The following is a 22,946-nucleotide window of genomic DNA, read 5'->3' as shown; positions in this document are numbered from 1 at the left end:
CCTCTCCTCTCCCCATCTATCCACTAACCTCCCTCCCTACCAAGGTTTCAGCACCCCAACCCACAGCCCCTCCTCCAAAATCCAAACCACAGTAAACTCCGGCGACGTCATAATAATCCCCGCCGGTATATCCCACCACCTCCTCGAAGACCTCACCGGTGATTTCCAGATGATCGGTTCTTATCCCAAAGGTAAAACATGGGATATGTGTTACGGGGATGGAAGTTCTGAAGAAGAGGAGAAAGTTCGGGGAATTGCTGATTTGGAATGGTTTGATCGAGATCCCTCGTATGGAGATCAGGGGCCTGTTTTAGAGGAAAGTTGAGATCGGGAGTTGGATGAGATGGATTTAGGTTACCGTGCCGTTTCTATTTAACGATGTACTTTCCACCAAAAGAAAGGGAAGCAATCTAATAATATTAAATATATTCCATTGTATGTATGTATACGTGTATTGTATATGCGGTAATACGGTAAGTGGTATGTATGATCCTGCGATTCCTGAATTTTCCCTACCCAATCCAATTCCAATTCCAATTCATTTCACCCATCTCACTCCGACCCAAAGCACTCATTCCACCCGTGATCTCCCCTCTTTATATCTTGTATCTCAGCACAAAAACTTCGCTAAGTCGTCAATCAATCCAATCCAAAAGAAGAAGGAACAAAAAAAAAAAGAAAGTCCAAAATACACCACCACCCGTTCTATCAGCCATAAAATTCCTACGAATGAATAGAAGAATCAACCGCCTCCTGCATGGCCTGTGCTACTCTCTCTGCCCTCTCATGTTTAGCCTCATCTGATTCTCGATTTCCTTTGTCGTTCCACACATTTGGTTCGACAGACACGGGTGTTCGTTTGGCCGTCTTCTTCTCCTCTTCATCACTACCATCACTATCATCATCGTCCCTCGCCCCCTCATGCAACCCCGACAAATGCCCCGGACTATCGACTCTCACAGGCGCATCACTAATCTTCTCTACCACCACCGCCTTTCCGTCTCCATTCTCCTCCGCCTCCGCATCAAAGATACTCTCTTTAAAACTCTCCGCCGTCTTCGGCCTTTCCCCCACTGGCGAATACCCCCCCTGGGAATTTCTCGGACTCAGTGGACTCCTCTCCAACCCATTTTTCCCGTCCACAACAAGTATATTTTCCTTCCCAAACAAGCCCTTGGAGTTTCTCTTCCCATTGTTCATAACCTGCTGGACCTTTTCCTGACTCCCCGAGCTTCTTCCCCATCCCGCTTTCCTTTTCTCTCCCATCCACGTACCCCAGCTCCCAATATATGCACCCGCTCTACTCTGCACCGAAGGGGTCTTTGGTTCATTAAATCCCGTTACGCTGACTGGACTCGAAGCCCCACTTGCAGTTGCCGCTTTCTCAGCCGCAATTCTAGCTTCCTCGTTTCTCTTTCTCTGGCTTTCCCGATAGGCTTCCATATCTGAATACAGTTTATTGAAAACAGTACTAGCTCTTTCCTTCCCCGCTGCAAGATTTCTGCCTAGAACTTCCTTGCCTACCGCAAACCTTTCATCGAGATGCATTTCTTTAACCTGTTCAGCGATACGTCTTTGGACATCATCAATCGTAAGACCACCTGCACAAGGATGTTTAGGTTCTACGATATCAAAAAGATGCGAATCTGTGTGATTATTCCAGATTTCGTAGTTTTCACTCCTCGTCCACGCATCGATCCAATCCATGCTAAAATCATGAGCCGGATCGCCTTCAACCTGTGGAAGTTGCGCCCTGGGGTTGTGTGCATTGACTACAAGGTAGTTATGGCATTTGACAGAAGAGATTAAAGAGAGGATATATTCCTCAAACTGCAATCGGATGAACTCTTCAGAACCAACGTAGCCCATAGTTTTAGGTCGGCTTGGATTAGATTCATCCCAAGTATCGTTGACAGTTTGAGTAATGAAATCGATCCATCGTCGATCGGCCGCGGAAAGTGTTAGTGCAGACCTCAGTGATGCGGATGTGATATTAATGGTAAGGTCGTCTAGATTAATAAGAATGTCGCTGTATCGATCTCTCTGTTGCAAAAGTAAAGAATTCGTTGATCCAACAATATACGATTTTGTGCCGTAGTCCGCTAATATATCAAGTTGCTGTAAAGGAGTATAAGGGCCAAAAAGACTTCCCTAAATGTACAGTTAGTAAAATTCTTCACATACTTTTGAAAATTGATGTTTACCTTGCCAAATATTTGCAAAGGCAATCCCATGTAATTCAACAATGAACTCCTATCGCTAGTTTTCAAACTCGTCGGTTTCACAAGGTTTTTCCTATAGTCATCCAATTCCGGATCCGCACAATCTTGTAAATTCCGTATCAGACCCGGTATGAGAGATATAAGTGAAAACTGCATCATGCACAATCTCTCGCACCTCGAACCGAAAAATAACATCTACTCCTGAGTTAAAATCCACCATAGTTTGTCAGGAAGGGGGTATTTACCTTTGGTTGTAACAAACAACACTTAAAAAGCACCAAAGTCTGCCATTTAAACTCCTTGACCAATTCCCTCAAACTCATTCCTAGATACTCTTCCCTGTCCCCCAATTCTCCTCGACTTTTTTCCTCCGCCAGACTTTCCTGAAACCTCTTCAATATCTCTGTATCTGTGAACTCTCGTTGTGCAAACCATGCTTTCGTAACAACTCCCAATCTCTCCCTCAACATTCCAAAGAATTGTGGAGAATCTGCTATCACAACCACTGCCTTTTGCACCGTCGATCGTGTGACTTCCGCGGGGCGATTAATCAATATCGAGGCGTCCATTTGTTGTGTGCAGGAGATACCGAAGAGGGATGTTGGAGGTAGATTTCCGCGCGCGGGTCGTAGAAGTGTAAAATAGGAGAAATCTTCTGTTGATCTGCCATTTCAATTGCCCGTCAGTCTCAAATCTTTTTGTTTGAATTGGCAGAATGCGAGGAAAGCAACTTACGCATGCGCACCATCACTCAGAGCCATGAATGGTAATAAAGGCCATTCATTGTCCACCGCAGGATCGGTCCCCTCTTCTGCCCCAAACCAGTATTCGACTTCCGGTCCTCTAAGCAAAACTCATGTCAGCCAGCTTTCCCTGCCTCATCTACCCTCATGTCCATCACATCCGTTCTCAATCCCCCCACTACCTCTTCCCCAGAAATGCTTACCTCGCATGATGAAAGTCCACCACCGTAACCAATGGCACAAACCCCTTCCTTTCCCCCGCCAACGACCCCTCCTTCCCCTCCTTCCTCTCAGTATTCTCCATCCAGTGCGCTTGTCCCTCTCCCAGTTTCTCTCCCAAGCTATAAAGAACCGACTTTCGATACGTCGTTCCAATCCGGAGCCGCACTTTGTCTCGAGTCCCTCTCACAGATTTTCTTGGCCTAATGGCTGAAAGCTAAGAGAAAGGCAACAAATCACCTCCCTAAATTCCTCCTCGAGATCTGTTGAATGCCAACAGCCGGTGGACGAAAGATAGGTAGGTGTGTATGTATCTCGATATTATATCTTCGTCTCTGGATTGTTTAGTTCCGCTTATGCCACAGTTAATTACTTCTGCTTGTCCTTCTCGCCTTCAATGTTTCGAGTAGACCGAAGAAGAGTATTCGTCCTCGTAATCAAAACATCATATTCCTCAATTCCTCACTTCAAGCTTTCAACTTTATGTTTCCGCTTGTGTTAACTTTCCGCTCCTCAAGATCAATTCGTCTCGCAAGTCTTCGATAGATCGTTACAATCTCGATCCGTCTTGTCCTATCAATCTCCTTCTCCTTTCCTCAACTAAAATCCCAATTGTAATAAATTGATACCCGTTTACAATTAACTGGCCAATGCTCTCTCCAGGGTTTTGATATTGCGAACCTAGTGAGCTGTATGCGTAATAAACCAGCCGAGTAGTTAGGCAATTTTACTTTTACCCCTCTGTTAAATTCAATAACCCTTGACGATCCCTATCAAAAAGTCCCTCCAGCCTTTTAGTTCGCAATTTCCAAAAGTTCGAAGGTTCCTTGGAAGATTTCCAGAATCAATTTCTCAGCCTCCGAATGAGGCTGGAGCAAAGGGTTATCGCAAACTTTATCAATATGCTATGCTCACCCATCAAGTCAAACTTGTTTATCTTCTTGTCGTCAACAATTCAGTTGAAAATCACCGGCAGGTAGTTAGTCAAGATAAACCTGTCTTTATTAAAAGTGTACTAAAATTTTACTCATCAACCACCCATTGAAATAATCCTAAACACCCATACTAAAAAAATCCAGCACCAGACCGTTACCCAGTTCCCATCACACACTCCTATCACTCCTATCCAATCCATCCCACCTCGCTGCAAGGCCAGCGAATAAGTCCAGGAAAACATCATCCTTGCAATTGTGTGAGCACCACGCATCTCCACCATTAATTTATCATCCAATACTTCTGTCCTATTTCGATGCTTACTGTACATGCAGGCATAAGTAAAAGAGCCAATTTGGAGTCTGTTCTCGTCACATGATTGTGTTGGGTCAATTGTGTGCATGAGAGACTGCGTAGGATTCCAATGTTGTTGTTTGCCATGCTTGGATTTGTACCGTATCAAGTATCATTATGTCTTGGAGAATGCTTGGGAGACGCTTGGGAAATGCTCAGTTTGTATTTTGTTAGCTGAGCTTCAAAGCCAATAAAGATACTCATTCACTAGGTCACAGTCAACATCTGCGATTGTTTGTATCCAATCGTTGCAAAAGGGAGTGACCTCCAGAAAGATAGCTCGATCATTATAAAATCGTAACTCGTTTATTCTATTTTCCATTAAACGCCAATAAGCCAATGACCATACTCGTCCTATCATCCTATCATCTAAGTACAACTTTTGCGGAAAGAAATTCATCCATCTACTGTGTGCAAAGGTCCCCCTCTCGATTTCACTACTCCACTCAAACCATGCACAGTCCATAAACCCACAGGTAGACGGACTATAGAATTCAGAAACTTCGGAAAATACGTGACTCATCATCCCTTGGTGAAGTAATATATGTACGCCAGAAGTCGAAGAAAAAACAAAGCCAGTTCTCGCCAGAGGTCGCGTTGCATCAGAAAGCACAAGAGAGCACTCTTCTACCCAGCTCTCCCATAATGTGTATCCATCCCATGCTAAAGGTTACACCTAGGCAACACCTTTTCATAACTAAATTCAATCGAAAAACAAAATAACAAATGCATTTTTACTGACTGTCCGTCAGACTGTCCGTCAGGGTTTGGGTGTCGTTGATGACATTATGATAATCGAGAATCTCGGAGTACCTGCAGAAAGTTCCAAGTCAGCTTTACCATCTTGGTCCGTCGCATCCACTCGATAGCCTGTAGACTTCTGCAGATTGAACGCACATCATCTATCTTTGGTAATCGAAAAGTTGTTCGTACATCATGATTTTCCAGGTGTCAACTGGGAGGTCTGCGTCATTAAATGACCAATCGAACCTCTCCTCTGCCGCAGGCTCGTCGGTTGGGTCGTGGTAAGGAGAAAGGTATTCATGTGCCAATCCCTCGGCTGCCTTGATTCGCGCTCTGGGGTCGAATACCAGCATCTTCTCGAGGAGATCAATAGCTAAGACGGGTCAATGAGGATTACAATAAAGTGGAATGCAATGCTAGGGACATACCTAATGGATCTGCTTGAGTAAACTTGCTTGCAAGAGGTTGTCTCTCGCGCTTGGGCAGAGATTGCACAAATCTCAAGGTCTGAAAACAATTAGCTACATCCTATTATTCGTACATAATACAATGACTTACGTTTTCACTGGCAATGGTGTGGATAACATCATCTGGTGGAGTTCCGAGAAGCTCGGTGATGATGGAGAATTGGTTGACGTGATCCTTTCCTGGGAACAAAGGTTTGCCTTCCAACATCTCTGCGAAAATACATCCCGCACTCCAAACATCAACTTCCACGTCATACTTTTGCCATGTAAGCATGATCTCTGGAGCTCTGTAGTATCTTGTAGAGACATATCCTGTCATTTGAGGATCTTGAATACGGGCGAGACCGAAATCGCAGATCTTAAGATCGCAGTTCTCATTGACGAGGATGTTGCTGGGTTTGAGATCACGATGAACGACGCCTGCAGAGTGAACATATTTCAATCCACGCTAAAAAGTAACATTAGCTTAATTCTTGCTTGAGTAGTACAACTAGACATGGGATCATTTACCAAGATTTGATACAAGAAGTATTGGATAAATTGCTTCTCGAGTGGTCGCGAAGTCAACAAACGATGTAAATCTGTGCCAAGGAGCTCGGTGACGAAGTAGCTAGTATTTTTTATCAGTCTGAGTTCTCTCCGATTTCCTGGGAGCTACATACATATCCTCAAGAGGTGAGATAAAGATATCACTGAGAGAGATAACCTGTAAACTTTTAGTATCTCCAGAACCAGCGATCATTGTGTATTTGTATTATCGTGATGAAAACGTACATTCTCGTGCTTGAGATGTTTCAACAACTTCAATTCTCTGTAAGTTCTCTTGGATAGAACTGGTGTGCTGAAAGGCTTCATAATCTTCTTAACCGCGACATTTGAACCGGTAAGGTTATCTTTGGCAGAGCTGTGCGAGTGACAAGTATTAGTGATTTGTTGAGCAAAGGTATTTTGCTTTACCCCTCAGTTGAAGATTTCATCACCAAGATGGGTTAAAAATGGGAGGAGAAATCATACCAAACGAGACCAAATGCGCCCATGCCCACAGGCTGTAAGTCAGAGTACCTGCATGGCAAAATTATCAGTATTGCAAATCGCAGAGGAGGTGGTTGACAATCTCTTGTCGTTTTGCTCGATTTCTTTGAGCCCCGCGTACCTGGAAGTAATCTCAAAGGTGGTACCGAAGATCTGAGCTCTTACGAATTCAGCCATTTTGAATTAAGTGATCTCTTTAGAGAGCTGTTGAAGGGGGAGGATTATTCGTAGGAATGCAAGACGTTTTATCTTTAAAAGAAAAGAAGGACGGTGTTGAGAGAATATGTAGGTGGTGGTGGTGGTGGTGGTGGTGGATGGATGAGTGAGTGAGTGAAATTTGCTTGGTGGTTGGTAGTTGGGTGGGTAGTGGGATCTAATAGGAAAGAGACTGCAAGAATGATTTGAGGTGGAATTTGTCGCCTAACAAGTTTTGGTTCTGTCAGTCAAATAATTCCTTATCCATCGAATAATTTAGCAAAGCAGCGGCAATTGAGTTTTTACCTCTTCAAAAGATTCGAGTGTTTGGTTTATTATTAGTAGGTCCGGTCCGGTATACTACAACCACCCAAAATCAAATACAAATGCAAAGATCGAGCGAATGCCGCTTTTGCAGTCTTTGGCTTATGTTTAATTGGGAAAGAAGGTCCGAGGTAGCCAGCCCTTTTTAATATCTGGTGAATGTAGGAAGGAGGTAGGAGGTAGTAGGGATGAAAAGGCTCGTGGACTTTGTTGGTGCGCAGAAGCTACTCTCTGTACTTGGTTGGATACCTCCAGCGACCTAGTATATTTGACTTGATAGATACCTAGTAGTGACTTTCCTGGAGAAGGGACCAGTAGTTAGGCACGTGTACTCGAGCTGATGGGGAGGGAGATAGGTACCTGGTATGGTAGGGTATTAAATAATGTGTTGGATTCTTTATAATTACTCCCAGAATGACAGTTGTGAATCGAATCTCGTTGCTTCTTTCAACCCGAGTTTGTTATTATTAGTCGAGTAATAAAATCCAGATATAGATGATCGTTACTCAAGATGGAGGGGAGAGTCAAGTTTATATACGCTTGATAATTGATAGTGACAGCCAACATTGTACAGCATCAACTACCAACAATGCAAGATATCCTGCTTTGCATACTCCCGAGACCCAGCCCACTCGTCGCTGTTTTCTTCCTTTTGAATGTCTATTTACACGGTGGGGGTATCTAGGTATCACGATGGGCCTCTGTAGGAAGTGCTCACTCGAGTCAATTGGGTGTTGGCGGGTAGATGGTCGGAAGACTAAACCATCGAGGGGTTGCTAGGTATCTATTATGTACGGAGTCGTATCTAGTCTCCTCGCCTTTAGTATCTACTCGACCTAGGTAGTATCTGGTATCTGGTATCTGGTATCTCTCATACATGAATTGGGGTGTTCCTTCCCCTCCCCAGCTGGAGGATAGAGAATGGAGGATAGCGGATAACCATCTGCAAAATGCAAGTAAATAAAGCTTGGCATGGTCAACTAATTTATCCGTCGCTCTTTTTAATCTTTTCCCTTCTTTAGATTGCAGGAACCTTATGACCGTATTCCCTTAATGCCATATTCCCATGTTACGACGGATTCAAAGTTGCATCTGATACCGGGACTAGGTCGATATCCAGATCACCCTTGGAGTTTGGGATTAATAAGGCGGCATTAGATCATTTCAAGGTACGCACCCAGATTCGAAACTTAGAAATCCCACTGACGTCATTTTGAAAGATCCATCTCCAACTTTTCATTCCATCAATCCTCTTTTTCTCTGATTGATCGATTGAATCGAAACCCCAGTCCCGCTCGAAATCGATACCACGCGTGAAACAGCCGAGCGGGATGAAGGAAAGGGATACCAAAAACGTATAGAATTTGGATCATTTTTTGTTAATCTTCTTCTTCTTCCTCTTCTCCTCCTCCTCCTCGTCCTCTCAATGAATTAAGGTCAAGACTTGTCAAAGCATGTTCAATACCACCCATCTGGATACATCGCAGAATCGCATCATCCCCACCCTGGAAGCGTTCGTCTAATCTACGGTACATCTCTCACGACCAGTCACCAGCGTACCAATCCGATTCATTGACTGGCAACTCATGATATCTATGTTAAATGCTCAACATGTTTATACCCATCTCGTGATAAGTATCTAAGGAAACTGCACAATAAGGAGTTATCATCTTGGTCTACCAGCGTGTACCTACCTTAGCTATCGAACCTAAAAGTTGGGACCAAGTGAAGCAATCTCCGCAACTCAAAAACACAGCATTCTAATTTCTCCATCATTTTCGGTATCGAAAACTTAAACTCCGATGAATTTCAATGATACATCGGTGATTGGCTCGATTGTCTGATCTCGGTTCCACCATCGACAACCCTTTGATGTGGCAAAAACCTACTTTTATACTTCACACTTCGCACATGGCTCTATTGAACTTACTTCATCTTTCGGAGATGGAGATGGCTCTGAGGAGAAGTACCTACCTGTTGAATACCATTTGAATCGTTGATACACAACTTCTAATAAACCAGATCAAGCCAGATCAAACCAAACGGAAGTAGTTGATACAATGGCTTCATACCGAAATCTGCACCACATAACTTCGGCATGTCTTTTACTCCCAACCATCTGTACAGAAAAACTCTCATCCATGGGTCACTACGAATGAGGAAACTACAATATCCGTCTCTAGCGTCTTGAAATAATCCAAGCTCAAACTACAAGATTGCACCAAATTATCATCAATGCGCAAGCAACACCACGGAGCAAATATAGTTCAAACGATCTATTCGGTTCCGGCTTCTGTAAAGATTATATGGTCAAGCTTCCAAAAAATCTAAACAAATTCTGTTTGGTTTCATTGGGGGTAGTAGTGTTAAAGGAATGTTCTGTTCCTCAGCGCTCACCAAATGGGTATTACCAGAATAGCCTTTGGGGTTAGCCATCCCCAATCATTTCCTCTCTCCTCACTGGAAATGTACTCCACACATTCTACCCGCTCCAGATTAATTTCATCTTCAAACCTATAATCACAGTTCGAGCCGATAATAAATGGCGCCTATCATAAATCGAAGTAATTAGGTCCGACCCTTATTGTACTAAGTAAAGATCAGGATGTATGTGTTCGCATTCTTCAAGTCCCAATCAAAACAACACCGCGTAAACCCGGACCGATCCACTGAAGATTCCCTACTACAATAGCCTTATTAAAGAGTTTCGGCTAGTATTACTCTAAATACATGACCCGAGAAGGCCCGCACTTCGTCCTACCGCCTACCGTCTCGTTGGGAATTGCGGCTTCTCCTTTTCTCTTCTTCACACTCCTCGTCAAAGACATTAAACCCAATTTCACATGATCATCTCGTCAGCACATGGTATCTTTTTGGTTGGCATCAAAGAGCGATTTCCAAATGACCACAAGCTTCTTTTATGGATGCGAGCTCAGCTTCTATTCCAGCAGCTTTATATCGTTCATCATATGATTTTACTAGAGTTCCAGCTGATCGAGGAGCTCTCCGTTGATTTCCTAATCTTCCAAGTAACGCTGTACACTACCCAATTCTTTTTGGAGCGATATCGCGAAAGAGGAATTAGAAGGATCTCAAGTGAACATTCTATCTTGTGTGGAAGTTGTACGCCCAAGGGTCATATTTAAAGATCAGGGTGCGGAATATATACATCCATGACTCGAGTAATAACATTGAAATAGAGGGAAGCCGAGAGCAAATTCGTCGATGCTGCTGAACTCATTTCATACATGATATGAATGGTAGAGTCAAGTTATGTAGTATGTAGTATGTAGTATGTAGTATGTAGTATGTAGTATGTAGTATGTAGTATGTAGTATGTAGTATGTAGTATAGTATATATGTGTAGTGTATATATCTTCGTATAGTATATATATACAAATCTTGTTTTATATATATATATATATATATCTCTCTCTCTCTCTCAACATGAATAGATTTAAAGAAAATGCGAAAGAGAGCGATTTACATCATTAGAACATACAAACACAGAATATTCATCTATTCTACTCCTACTCTCAAGAACTATATACTATATACTATATACTTTATACGTTATACCTACTTTATACAGAAATATATTCGAAGACTCTTCAGATTAATACTTGTAAGTTTACTAGATATGTATATACATATATATTACCATCTATCTATAGAATTCATTACAATCCCCAGATACCTAGTCTCGAGCTAGTTAACCTCGGGAAACAACGAGACTAACAAGACTTGTACTACTAGATATATATCCCCTCTTCCGCCTCTGCATGGAAATTAGGCGAGATGGTAAAAAAAATCCAAAGAACAGGTAATCTATACAAATCATGAAGATCACCTAGTGAATTTCCTCTCACATATCTCATATGCCTGACCGAACTATATACACAATCTTTTCCCTTGACTTGCAATTGATATACATAATGACAGTTACGAACTTATTGTAATATAAATTTCAGTGTCCCTACAATTTACCGAGTAGAGTTAAGGTTATCGCGCTACGTGTTTGTAGACCCGCGAAATCACGGAGAAAGATATTCTATGGATATTTAGATATTCAAACAGTTATCTTTATAATAAGCGGACAATAGATCTCGAGACGTTCATCTTATTTCGTGTTCTTTCACTTTGTACCTAATTCGAAGATTGGATCGGATGATAGATATATATGTCTAGCGAGTATGTTAATAATATCATATGATACTATACTAAAATCTAACTTGAATCTTAAAATTCGAAATAGATTGATAGATAGATATCTTGATATTCTATTATATCTCTCTTATAAATATCTCTCCTATAAATATCTCTCCTATAAATATCTCTCCTATAAATACTCATCTATCTATATATACATATATAGATATTACTCCAAGTCATATAAATATAAACACAGGGAAGGCCAATTGCAGCCAGCCAGAACAAAGGTCCAGGTAATCAGCCAGTGCCTTCCCCGAATCAAGGAGACGACTTTAGCAGGGCCCCACTACACATCAGGATATCGAATGGATCCCACTAGAGGCCTTACGAAAGAGATAGCGGCAGAGTAGTTCCAGGAATAATGGAATAAGTGTATATATAATCAGATTACTATATTCTCTAATGAATCGAAACAAATCGATAAGGATGGTAGGCGAGTAGAATATGGATATATTGTATATAAAGAATAGATAGTAATATATAAAGAAAATAATGAATTATATTACAACTCTTATATATTCGATATAAAAGCGATCAGGGCATACCAAGGCCTCCAAGTAGCGATCAGAAATATCATTGGTATAAAACAAATGGAAATCTATATATATATCAATAGTATATTGATGATATAGGGAATAAGAGACATAGCCTCTATCATATCGCAGTGGGCTTTCCTCAAATGTTACAAACTGATATAAACACACTCAATCCAGATCAAATGGTTGCTAAGCTATATAAAGATCGAAAGGAATAAGTATACAGATATACTCACTAATAAAGGGATAAGAAAATCAGCCTCAGAGTATACAAATCGATCTACAACAAGCAGTATCCGCTCTATAGCAAAAACTATTATGGAATCGGCAGTACAAGCATAGTGGATCAAATAGAAACCAATGCTCTCCAAACAATACCAGAAATGGAATTCAAGAAGTATAAACAAATGCCCTAATGAATTAGAATTCTTACAAGCTACTCTCTATTGTATATTAGTAATCCATTTAATATACAGCGATTTCAAAAACTATCATTAACGATTTAAATATAAGGAAGCAACAATCCATTGCTTATATAGCGTATACAAATCCCTCGAGCATATCGTGTATTGCCGTAAAGTCCTCACGATCTATAAAACCTGGCCCCTAGATATCAAGCCCAAATACCTACTCTGCAATCGGGCAGTTCAAGAACGACTACTGAAACAGCTAATACATACACCAGCCAAGTTCGCTGAATTTATTACTATAACAACTTCTATAGGAGTATATGCCCTAGAACACTATCAGAAGAATAGAAAGAGGAAATGGAAATGAATCGATTGATCCGGGTGAACACAAATATAGAATAGGAGGCGACCGATATAATAAGGCTATAAAGAACAAAATCGATATATACAATACACTATAACTGTATTAGAATATATATAAAAGCTATCCTTATAGGATAAAGCAGCTTTCAATCAAAACATTATATAAAAGATTGAAAAGTATGCACAGAGGTGTTTAGAGGATTGAAGACAAAAGCGCAAGCGTGCTAGCTATTGTTTGGGAGGCTACTGAGGGTATTGAGACCCTACTCTTAGGAGAGAGGGATCATGTAAATTAGAGATTATCCCGCAGTTAGCCTAACCGTAATGCCCCTGGGAGGTTCGCCTATACGGCCCGGTTGAAAATTACTACTAATAATAATAATAATAATATTTAATCTCTATTTGCACTCCGAATAGAGATCGGGCATAGCACCCCAGCATTCGTTTTTACTCCCCCAAATTGAATATATCTACTGTAGATATCCACTAGCAGTTGTTAGGTTCTTAAAGCCTAGCCGTCCTAAATAGTCTTGGACTGAGAAAGGACGTTAATTAAATCAATCAATCAATAATAATAATAATAATATAAATATAAACTCACCATCTAGATACTTTTCAATCAAATTAAATCTCGAGTTCGAAATTCGTAATTCGATACTAGATTCTCATTTTAATATTCGATTCTAATATCAATATCAACTTCAATATTAAATTCTAATAACAATCTCTTTTATAATAATAACAAAATCAGATACTAGATTATATAAATCAAATCAAATCAAATCAAATCACCTTTTAATAAAGTAATAATAAATAATATATAAAAAAAAAGTAATAAGAATCTATAAAACTAAATTATATATTATAAATAATATTAGAATTTTATTATTTATATATACATACTAGATATATAAAATAGATATTCTGTCACGGGGTGACACTAAGCCCTTTCTGTCCTGTCTGTCCCTGTCCTGCTATATATGTGAGAGTAAGGTAGAACTTCCAGTTCTACCTCCTAGTCTTTTGGGCGTTTAGCTCAGCGGTAAAGCTTCTGAATACTCCCAGAAGTGATCCCGTGACATATTCCTCTCTTTATATCCATAACTCGATAGATATCGATAAATAGATATTATATTATATAACGTAACGTATGGGGAACTCGGACATAGAGAACTCAGACACTTTTAGCTCATCATTAACTTGAAACCATAAGAATTTTTATTATATATACCCAATCACCTTTTTATACCTATTTAAAATTAAAAAAAGTTTCAAAAGACTATAATTTCATTTTAATTAAAAGAATTTAAATCAATTAGAAAGACTATAAGCATTTTGAAGTTCCTAAATCTATTCTAACTGATAGACTGTGTCACGGGTTCACTAGCGTAGTATATTAGCCGTAGTGGATGCTTAGTCATCTTTGCCATTATATGGCAAAGTTACATCGTATCACTTTCAACCTCTTTGTAGAATATTATATATTCAATCTAGTATCTATTCTTTGTATTGTAATAATATATTATTCTACCTTCTTAAAGGTCTATTGCTATATATCAATAGCAATCCAATCTTAATAATAATATTCTGATAGAGACTTTATCTTCACCCTCATCTTCATTCTTGTTTTTGTTTCGTTCTGTTTTATCTTTATTCTTATCTTTATCTTTGTCTTTAAAATGATAGATATACTTGATTTGTTGTTTATAGAAGATAGAGTTCAAATATTCAATAATCTTAGAACAAGTATTCGAATTGTTTTTGCTGAATGGTAATAATTTGTAAATAAACTTTCAAGTATTTCCAACCCCGATCTTCGAAACCTAATACTTAGTTTTTCTGAGAACAAATAATCATATTTATATTATTTATATAGTATTGTTAATAATTCATTGGAATTACTTTATAATATACAAACTAGGATGGATGCAGATCTAAGCAATAAGCACACAGCCCTAGCTGATGTACAAACCTATTTATAAATCCAAATACAATTAAACATAGTATTACAAAACCAGCTTTCCTAACTATTATAAAACATACCAGCCCAAACCCTCAACTCACCTACTAGTGTTTAGCGATAAATCTTCAAAAACCTGGAAATCTTTAAAGAAGAGAAGATTGATGTAATAATACAATAGAATGAGTATCTAGCTTGGAAATAAGGATTACAAATCTACTGGATATCTAATACTATTATATTTAATACTGAGAAAAAAGAAACTTTTGTATATAGCTTTTCTTATTGGAGGATATACATATCAAGAATGATTAAAAGATATTGATGATATTTTACAAAATAACTCGATCCATATAATCGTTGATTTGTTTCTCAAAAGCTTGATAGCCTTTATGTTATAATCAATTCTGAGCGGGAAGTAGCGATTTAGTTTGATAAACTCAAGATACTGGAGAAATAGACCTTTACAATATTTTATATATAATTGGAATACTTAGGCAATCAATGTTATAAGTCTAATCGAAAGATGGTTTTTGCTTTAAAGCAAAAAGTCTTTAAAGAACTAAAACTTATAATTTATATAGACTCAAGCCTCTGTATATTAAATAATATCAAAGAGTAAAAAAAGAAATTCACAATTTGGAGTTAGAATTGTTAGGAGAATAATTATTACAATATAGATCCATTAAAAACAATTATAATCAATCTCGATTTAATATAACCCCCTTTACACTTGCCATCACTCTATATAATAACTCTATGGAGCTTGATACAATCAAATTCCAAAACAAGGTACAATAATGCAAAAAGGAATACTGTCTCGGCCTTTACTATTACTATAAGAAACCAGATTACTCTATTTGAAATTATAATATGAAAAAACAAATCGATATATAGTAAGTGGCTAGAGGATACAATACAGGATCCCTAAGAGAAGTATTAGGATATAATTGCAGTAATGCTGAAAGAGGAAATCAATAATTTGGTCGAGATGGATAATATCGAAACAATAGCAATCACAATCAGAATGACTTTCAGGAATATAGCTATTAATAATAGCTCTATATGTGATAACAGCTTAATACAGTCTATAGCTATATCGAGAATAGTTCTTTAGCATTTTCGAAAAGTGTTTTTAATATCTCTCCATATAATAATACAATATTATCATTACCGTCTAACAGTATATACGAGTTTCTAGGAAATGTATTATCTTCACAATAAGTTAGCTATGGAGGTTATCAAGAAACAAGGAATGGATAAGATATATTGTAAATAGCCCTCCTGAGCATCATTGATCGCCCCTACCAGGGACGAATATAGTTATGCATTGATAGCACCTCAGTAATCTGGGGAATACGAAGAAGCGCCACTGTCTTCTCTCAATAAGCATATTACAAATACTATCAAGCGATATAATATTACGATATTATAATCAAGTGGTTCTTTGGGCATATTGAGATTGAGAGCAACGAGATAGTCAATCGCCTCGCTGATCAGGGTACAGCTGGGCCGCTTGATCCTGGCTTATTCTGTTTTCCCACAGTCAGCAGCTCCCGTTCTATCCTACATGCCAAATATCGGCACTCCAAAAGCAGATAATAAAAGGAAAAAAAGGGGCCTAATCTCCGAAATGTACAATACATGAAAACCGGTATATAATACCTCGAAACCGGAAAACCTCAAGCTCCCTCACAAAGTATATACAAACTCATAGTAATACGGATCGGATACGGTGACTTTGCAGCCTATCATATCAAATTCAATCACAAAAATAGCACGAATATCTATACATACAGAATTGAGAAAAGCCCACTACATTTCTTTCAATATTCAATTAATAATCAGACGCACAACAACTGGCCGCTTGCACCAAATCGACTTCGATCCGAATGGAATACAATAGTATATATCAACCACATCCTGCGAACACAATATAGCTTTACTAATCTTCTTGCTAAATCCAGATTCTATACTAGGATATACTCAAACTACACAAAACTATATAAATTCCAATTTACTCTAATACCCCAAGAATAAGCTCTCCACCCCAATCAACCTAAAACCTGCACTAAACAACCATAAACGCTCCGAGCACTCTTTTGATCGATAGTGATCGATCTGATTATTTGCTGATATTTAGATAGTATACAAAATAAGGCCCTTTGAAACAAAACCATAAATCTTTAAACAGAACAACTGCAGGATCGCTATAAGCGATATTGAATAGGGGAATACTAGAAGCAACAAGCCCTTGATTAGCTAACATTACATTACTATAAGTGGCTGGAACGCTAGCGGCCTGTAGGCCCGCTCCTTAGTACGTCTAGAATACCCCTTGGGAGGTCAGATATTAGACGTTAATCACTATAAATAAATAAATAAATAAATAAATATTGTAAATAGTATTGAGCCGTATAATTTAGCTTTATAAATAGCAAATCTCTATTTATCCAAACTATTATATTTCTAATATACACTTTCCCTTTTAATATAATTAGTTTAATTGATAACAGATATTCCGGTAAAGTATTTGCTAACCAATCATTTATCAATCAATATAAAATTCATACTCAATTCTTACCTTATTACCGATAGCTTTGCTTAGCCAATAGTAATGTAGTAAATATCATTACAGAATACTTTATTATACCTATAGCAATAGAATTATATTTAAAAACCTAGATATTCTTTATTACGAAACTCTTCTCCAATATATTAGTCATTTTTGGCTTGCTATGGTTATAACGCTACAACCCATATATAGATTGAACGAATATAACACTTTCTTTTACTTCTCGATATTGTGCAATGCAATGTTGTTGTAAGGGGAGTTTATGCTCTCAAGCATTTATAATCAAATCGATCCAGTAACAACCTGATAATACCTCAACTCTTCAAAGCATTGATTCAAAAACCAAAAGGGTCTTGAACATGTTACCACCACTGAAGGTCGTCTCCCAAAAAGCTTATAAAACAAAAGATTATCGGTTACTATACATAAAGGACAATAATGAACTTGATAGTGATTATGAATTTGAAAACTTTAACACAAAAACAAGACATGCCTATTGAAACAACACTCACTTCTAACGTAAACCATTACCGCACAAGGGCTTGTAATAGGAATATGGATATACAAGCACAGATGATATAAAATCAGCTGAAGACATATCCAGTAGTAGTAAATAAGATCGCAGGACAAAAAAAAGAAAACCAAACTCAGCAAGGGAACTATTATTACCCCTTTCGGTACTATTACCAACAGTTCGAGAATACGAAATAAGCCCAAACATGAAGGACATTCGATGATTACATGCCTCAAGCTTTGTTTCTTTTTATCAATAAAACAATATTTATGCAATACAAGTCATTTGGGATGAGTTAGATTAAGCTATAGTACCTAAACATAAGCTCGATTATATTTCTATAAACAACTTTACCAAAAATGAGCAAAGTTATAAAGATATACTTTAGGGATGTGGTAACTTAACGAAACACTTTTTATAATACTATTACACTTATATGACTTTATTCGAGATTGCTATAAACCGGCTTACCTACGAAGGATCTCTAAGACTGATATATCAAAGTTTTTAGCAGGAAAACCAGACCTCAGTAATGAAGAGATATGAAATACACTCCCTAATTGGCTTTGAGACAAATTACCAGCTTTCCTTTCTCGAAATGCTGAGATACTATCATTACAACGAGCTTGGAATTATAGAATCAAACTAATATTAAGCAAAGAATTATCTTATTTCAAAAACTGGTTATTATTACTATTAGAACTCGAGATAGTTCGAAAGTGGATTGATAATAATCTTTCTAAAGGATTTATTCGGGAATTAAGATCTTGCAATACAATATCACTTCTTTTGGTAACAAAGTCAAAGGCAAAGTCCGTATCTATCAAGATTATCAAGGATTAAATAATGTTATAATAAAGAACCGCTACTTTCTACCTATTATACAAAAGACTCTTAATATATTATATAATATTAAGGTTTACTTCAAACTGAATATTATTACTACCTTTAACAAATTGTATATTGCAGAAAGAGATGAATAGAAACAGTTTTCATTATATATTTTGAATTATTTGAATCCCTTATTATACTCTTTGGGTTATATAATATACTAGTATCTTTTTAGTATTATATTAATCATATACTTTTCAATAAACTCAATAAATACTGTATAGTATACCTTAATAAATCCGATCCGCGCACAGCAACTGCCCAGCGGCACCACGATCAGTCAATGAAAAACTGATCAGGCTCACCTACCGACAAGTGAGAGAAGTCAGGACCGCTGGCTGAAGGGAGATTCAGGAAGTATACAAGGGAAAGGCATCTGCTCTAATACCAGCCAAATAACCTTAAGTGATTATCCCTAAACCCCCTATACCGGGAGCCCGTATTACTGCCTACGAGAACGAATAGCAACTAGTAAACCAATTATCCAAACAGGCCCGATCAGGGAAGGGCCCCTCCAACAGTCCGATTCACACCCCAGGCCGTAATCCTTTATGCTGTACTAACAAAGGGTTAAACTATAATGTAGCAGCTATAGCTGAAAAAGCCTTTTCACCTTCCGACTCTGAAATAAGTAAGGAAAGTGAGTCAAACGCTAACAAAGCTGTTACCACCCTTGTATGAATTGTATAACCAATGCAAACTCAACAGGAGAAAAGGGGCTCACAATCGCATAAACGAATATAGAATGCGGATACTCTAATCATATTATCCTTCTATAGATTGCTGGAAAGGCTGATATAGATATCATCTGTATCCAAAAACCCTGACTATACAATAACTCAGCAATCCAAAATCATGCTGTATATAATCAATACCAGCCGATCGATACTTAGGAGGCGGTTGATGGTTTTGAGCGTGGTTACAAGTGATCATCTACATACGAAAAGGAGGCAACTTGAAGATCAGATAAATAAGACAAACCGAAAGTAGAAACCTACTTTGGATTAATGTTAACAGATACTTGATCCTTAATGTCTACCATGCTCTACTTGATTCGCTGACAATAGAATATATATTCGACTAGAAATCGCCCCCAAGGATTGGTACGGTCATCGGAGGTGATTTTAATACTAAATATAATCTATGGGAACCCAGAATAGCAATTGTCAATCAAGATAATATGCTTACACAATAAGTTGCTGAACAGGGAATAGAGTATATCAGGACTCCTGATGCCCCTATACATGTAAGGGGACACGTTCTGGGACCTAACCTTTTCCAACCTAACTACCGCCACAACGGTGATTGATAACGATCTGCACAGCAGCTCCAATCATACCACTCAAATCACTACCATCTTGGACAGAGGAATCTCTGAATACGAGCAAGTGTATATCCGGATACACAATTCAGATTTACCCTGTCTGGCAGGTATAATAGCTAACCGCTTAGCAAACCTCCAGAACCCAGATCTTCGATCTATTTACGATATCGATAAACTGATCGCCAGACTCACAAGCGCACTGAGCGCCTCTGTAGTAGCTGTAAGGCAGAAAGGCTGCAAACCCTACCAATCATCCCCGTGATGGATTGATGAATGTAAGGAAGTATACTGAATATATATATAAGTTAGGAGAACTGGAACTGCTGATGAATGGTAATTGTTTAGTAGAATCTACAAAGGGTCGTGCGAGTATTGAAACGAGCCTATTGGACTAAGTGTTTGAATAATGTATAGAACGATCAGGAACTATATAAAGTTATAAACTGATACAAGCTGATTCCAGAAGCAAGCCTTAAGGTCTTTTCTCTAATGATCGAAGGTCAGGAGATTACTGATACCAGGGAAAAAGCCGAAGCACTCTTTGCAACGGTACTCGATTGCTTCAAAGCATTGGACGATCTACAGTATGACCCTTTACAGGAATAGAGCTGCCAACGACTTTATCATGGAAAAGAACAATTACTGTGGAGAAAGTGGAAAAACATGTAATAGGAATCAGAAGTACATCACCCAAAATCGATCGGGCAACCGTTCGCCTTTTCAAGGTGTTGCTGGCCTAGTATAAAGAGTGTAATACATGAGATTTTCGTTAGCTTACCTCAGGTTCAGCTACTACCTTAACAAGTGAAAACTCGCTGAAGTAGTTATACTTCCCAAGGTTGATAAGAAGGACAGAACATCCCCGAGATTGTGGAGGCCGATTGTATTGATATTGGTATTAAAAAAGGACTAGAAAGGTATATTGCTAGTCAAATTGCAATGGACGGCTATGAGATACAATATTATCAGTTCTCAGCATTATAGAGTATTGCTAAAAAGAGCCGGTATTGATCTCACAGCTGTTTTCACTTATAATACTGAGCTTGCTTTAACAACTGGCAAAGTGATCACACTAGTAACAATGGATGTACAAGGTGCCTATAATGCACTTCTTAAAAAACAGCTTCTATAATATATGAAAAACAGGGTTAGCTTATGGTGTTCTTGCAATTCATTGATTCATTTCTAACTGGGAGATGTGTGCGTGTAAAACTTGAGGGGATCACAACACAGGATTTCCTGGTTGTATGTAGTACCTTTCAGGGATTGTTATTCTCCTCTATCCTGTATTACCCTCTACCTTGCTGAGCTTTTCAATCAAGATAGAGCACAGTGTTTCGGATATGCTGACGATATAGCTATATATCACACATCTAAGGACCTATTTACGAATACACGTATACTCTATTGAATTGTTCGATGTATTCTATAATGGGGAGATTAGAATAAGGTCTTTTCGCTTTGGAAAAGTTTGAGCTATTTTATATATCGAGGAAACATGAAATTGCAAACCCGGTTATAAAGATAAGTTGGGATCTAATCATTATACCAATCCTTTTAGAGCTTACCAACAGAGTACAATCGATCTTATGCTGGCTTAGTGTCTTTTTGATCGGCGGTCTAATATTCCTATAGTATGTCAAAACATATATTGCGAAAGCTATGTGTATTGCATCCCACATCCGATTAATAGCTTATACAGCTTACAGACCATCTGCAGCCTGCTTGCGAAAAGCGATTATTATCTGTATACTTCTTATCGCCCTCTTCAGCTCTGAAGTATAGTTCAATGGGCTATATAAATAACACTCAAATGCAGGCCCTATTCCGGTCGGCATCGGGATTAAGAAACATGTTGACCTAATCAGCAAGACGATTTACAGTGCGGTATGGGGAGCTTTACCTATCTACAAAACGACCCTAACGACTGTACTCCTTATAGAAGCTGGTCTCCAACTGGAATTGTTGTATTAAAGCAAGCCAGACTGAGGTTTGTATTTCGACTTCAGATAGTAAATGCACAATATCTACTTGTAAACTGATTGAAGCTATGCATCAGGAAGAGAGGATAAAGCATAGGTACTCTGAAAGGTTCTAATACAAAACTGTAAAGAATGGGATAGGCAATCCCTATCACCAAGCGCCCCCAGACTCTTACAGTCTCACTTCTCTTCCGAATGCCGTATCGATCCAACGAATGGTATGAACAAAGAGGATATTGTAAAAGCTTTTAAGGAATAATGGGATTTAATCCCTTAAGAAAACTACTCTGTGTTTTCAAACAGGTCTGAATAATACGACGAATACAGTTACTGCGTGGGGTACAGCTTTGCAATCTATTGCGATAAGCAACAGATTGATAGTGGTTATAGTTGTGTATACGATAATTGTATATTTTTGATGTTGAGGCAATTGGTATATGGTAGGGACTAGAATGCCTCCTGAGCATTATTGATCGCCTTTACCAGGGATGAATATGGTTATGTATTGATAGCATTTTAGTAATCTGGGGAATGCGAGGAAGTGTTGCTATCTTCTTTCAATGGGTATATTACAAGTATCATCAAGCGATACAATATTATGATATTGTAATCAAATGATCCTCTGGGTATACTGAGATTGAGGGTAATAAGATAGCTAATTGCCTTACTGATCAGAGTACAGCTGGGCTGTTTGACCCTAGTCCATCCTGTTTTTCTATAATCAGCAGCTCCCGTTTTGTTCTATATATCAAATGTTGGTACTCCGAGAATAGATAATGGAAGGAAAAAAAAGGCCTGATCTCTAAAATATATAATACATAAAAAACCGATATATAATATCTTGAAATTGGAAAGCCTCAAGCTTTCTTATAGAATATTATACAGACTCATAGCGATACAAACCGGATATGGTGACTTTGCAGTCTATTATATCAAATTCAATTAC

At 38.4% G+C, this 22,946-nt stretch overlaps 2 protein-coding genes across 2 annotated transcripts; both read right to left on the bottom strand.

Moving 5' to 3' along the window:
- Positions 1–448: 448 nt before the first annotated feature.
- Positions 449–3,269, bottom strand: EAF02_008355 (uncharacterized protein; the record flags this gene model as incomplete). The annotated part of the gene is made up of 5 exons (XM_038904403.1): positions 449–2,151; positions 2,205–2,417; positions 2,468–2,885; positions 2,958–3,065; positions 3,169–3,269. The coding sequence occupies 5 exons, from the start codon at positions 3,267–3,269 to the stop codon at positions 724–726; spliced, it is 2,268 nt and encodes a 755-aa protein (XP_038756125.1). The 3' UTR covers positions 449–723.
- Positions 3,270–5,373: 2,104 nt separating this feature from the next.
- EAF02_008354 (uncharacterized protein) lies at positions 5,374–6,891 on the bottom strand (the record flags this gene model as incomplete). The annotated part of the gene is made up of 8 exons (XM_038904402.1): positions 5,374–5,588; positions 5,644–5,722; positions 5,774–6,130; positions 6,193–6,292; positions 6,345–6,388; positions 6,457–6,586; positions 6,697–6,744; positions 6,836–6,891. The coding sequence occupies 8 exons, from the start codon at positions 6,889–6,891 to the stop codon at positions 5,374–5,376; spliced, it is 1,029 nt and encodes a 342-aa protein (XP_038756124.1).
- Positions 6,892–22,946: the final 16,055 nt, after the last annotated feature.

The sequence above is a fragment of the Botrytis sinoallii genome (assembly GCF_014898435.1).
Source record: "Botrytis sinoallii strain Bc 23 chromosome Unknown BSIN_015, whole genome shotgun sequence".
Lineage (NCBI taxonomy): Eukaryota > Fungi > Ascomycota > Leotiomycetes > Helotiales > Sclerotiniaceae > Botrytis > Botrytis sinoallii.
This window is presented reverse-complemented; position numbering and strand designations above follow the sequence as displayed.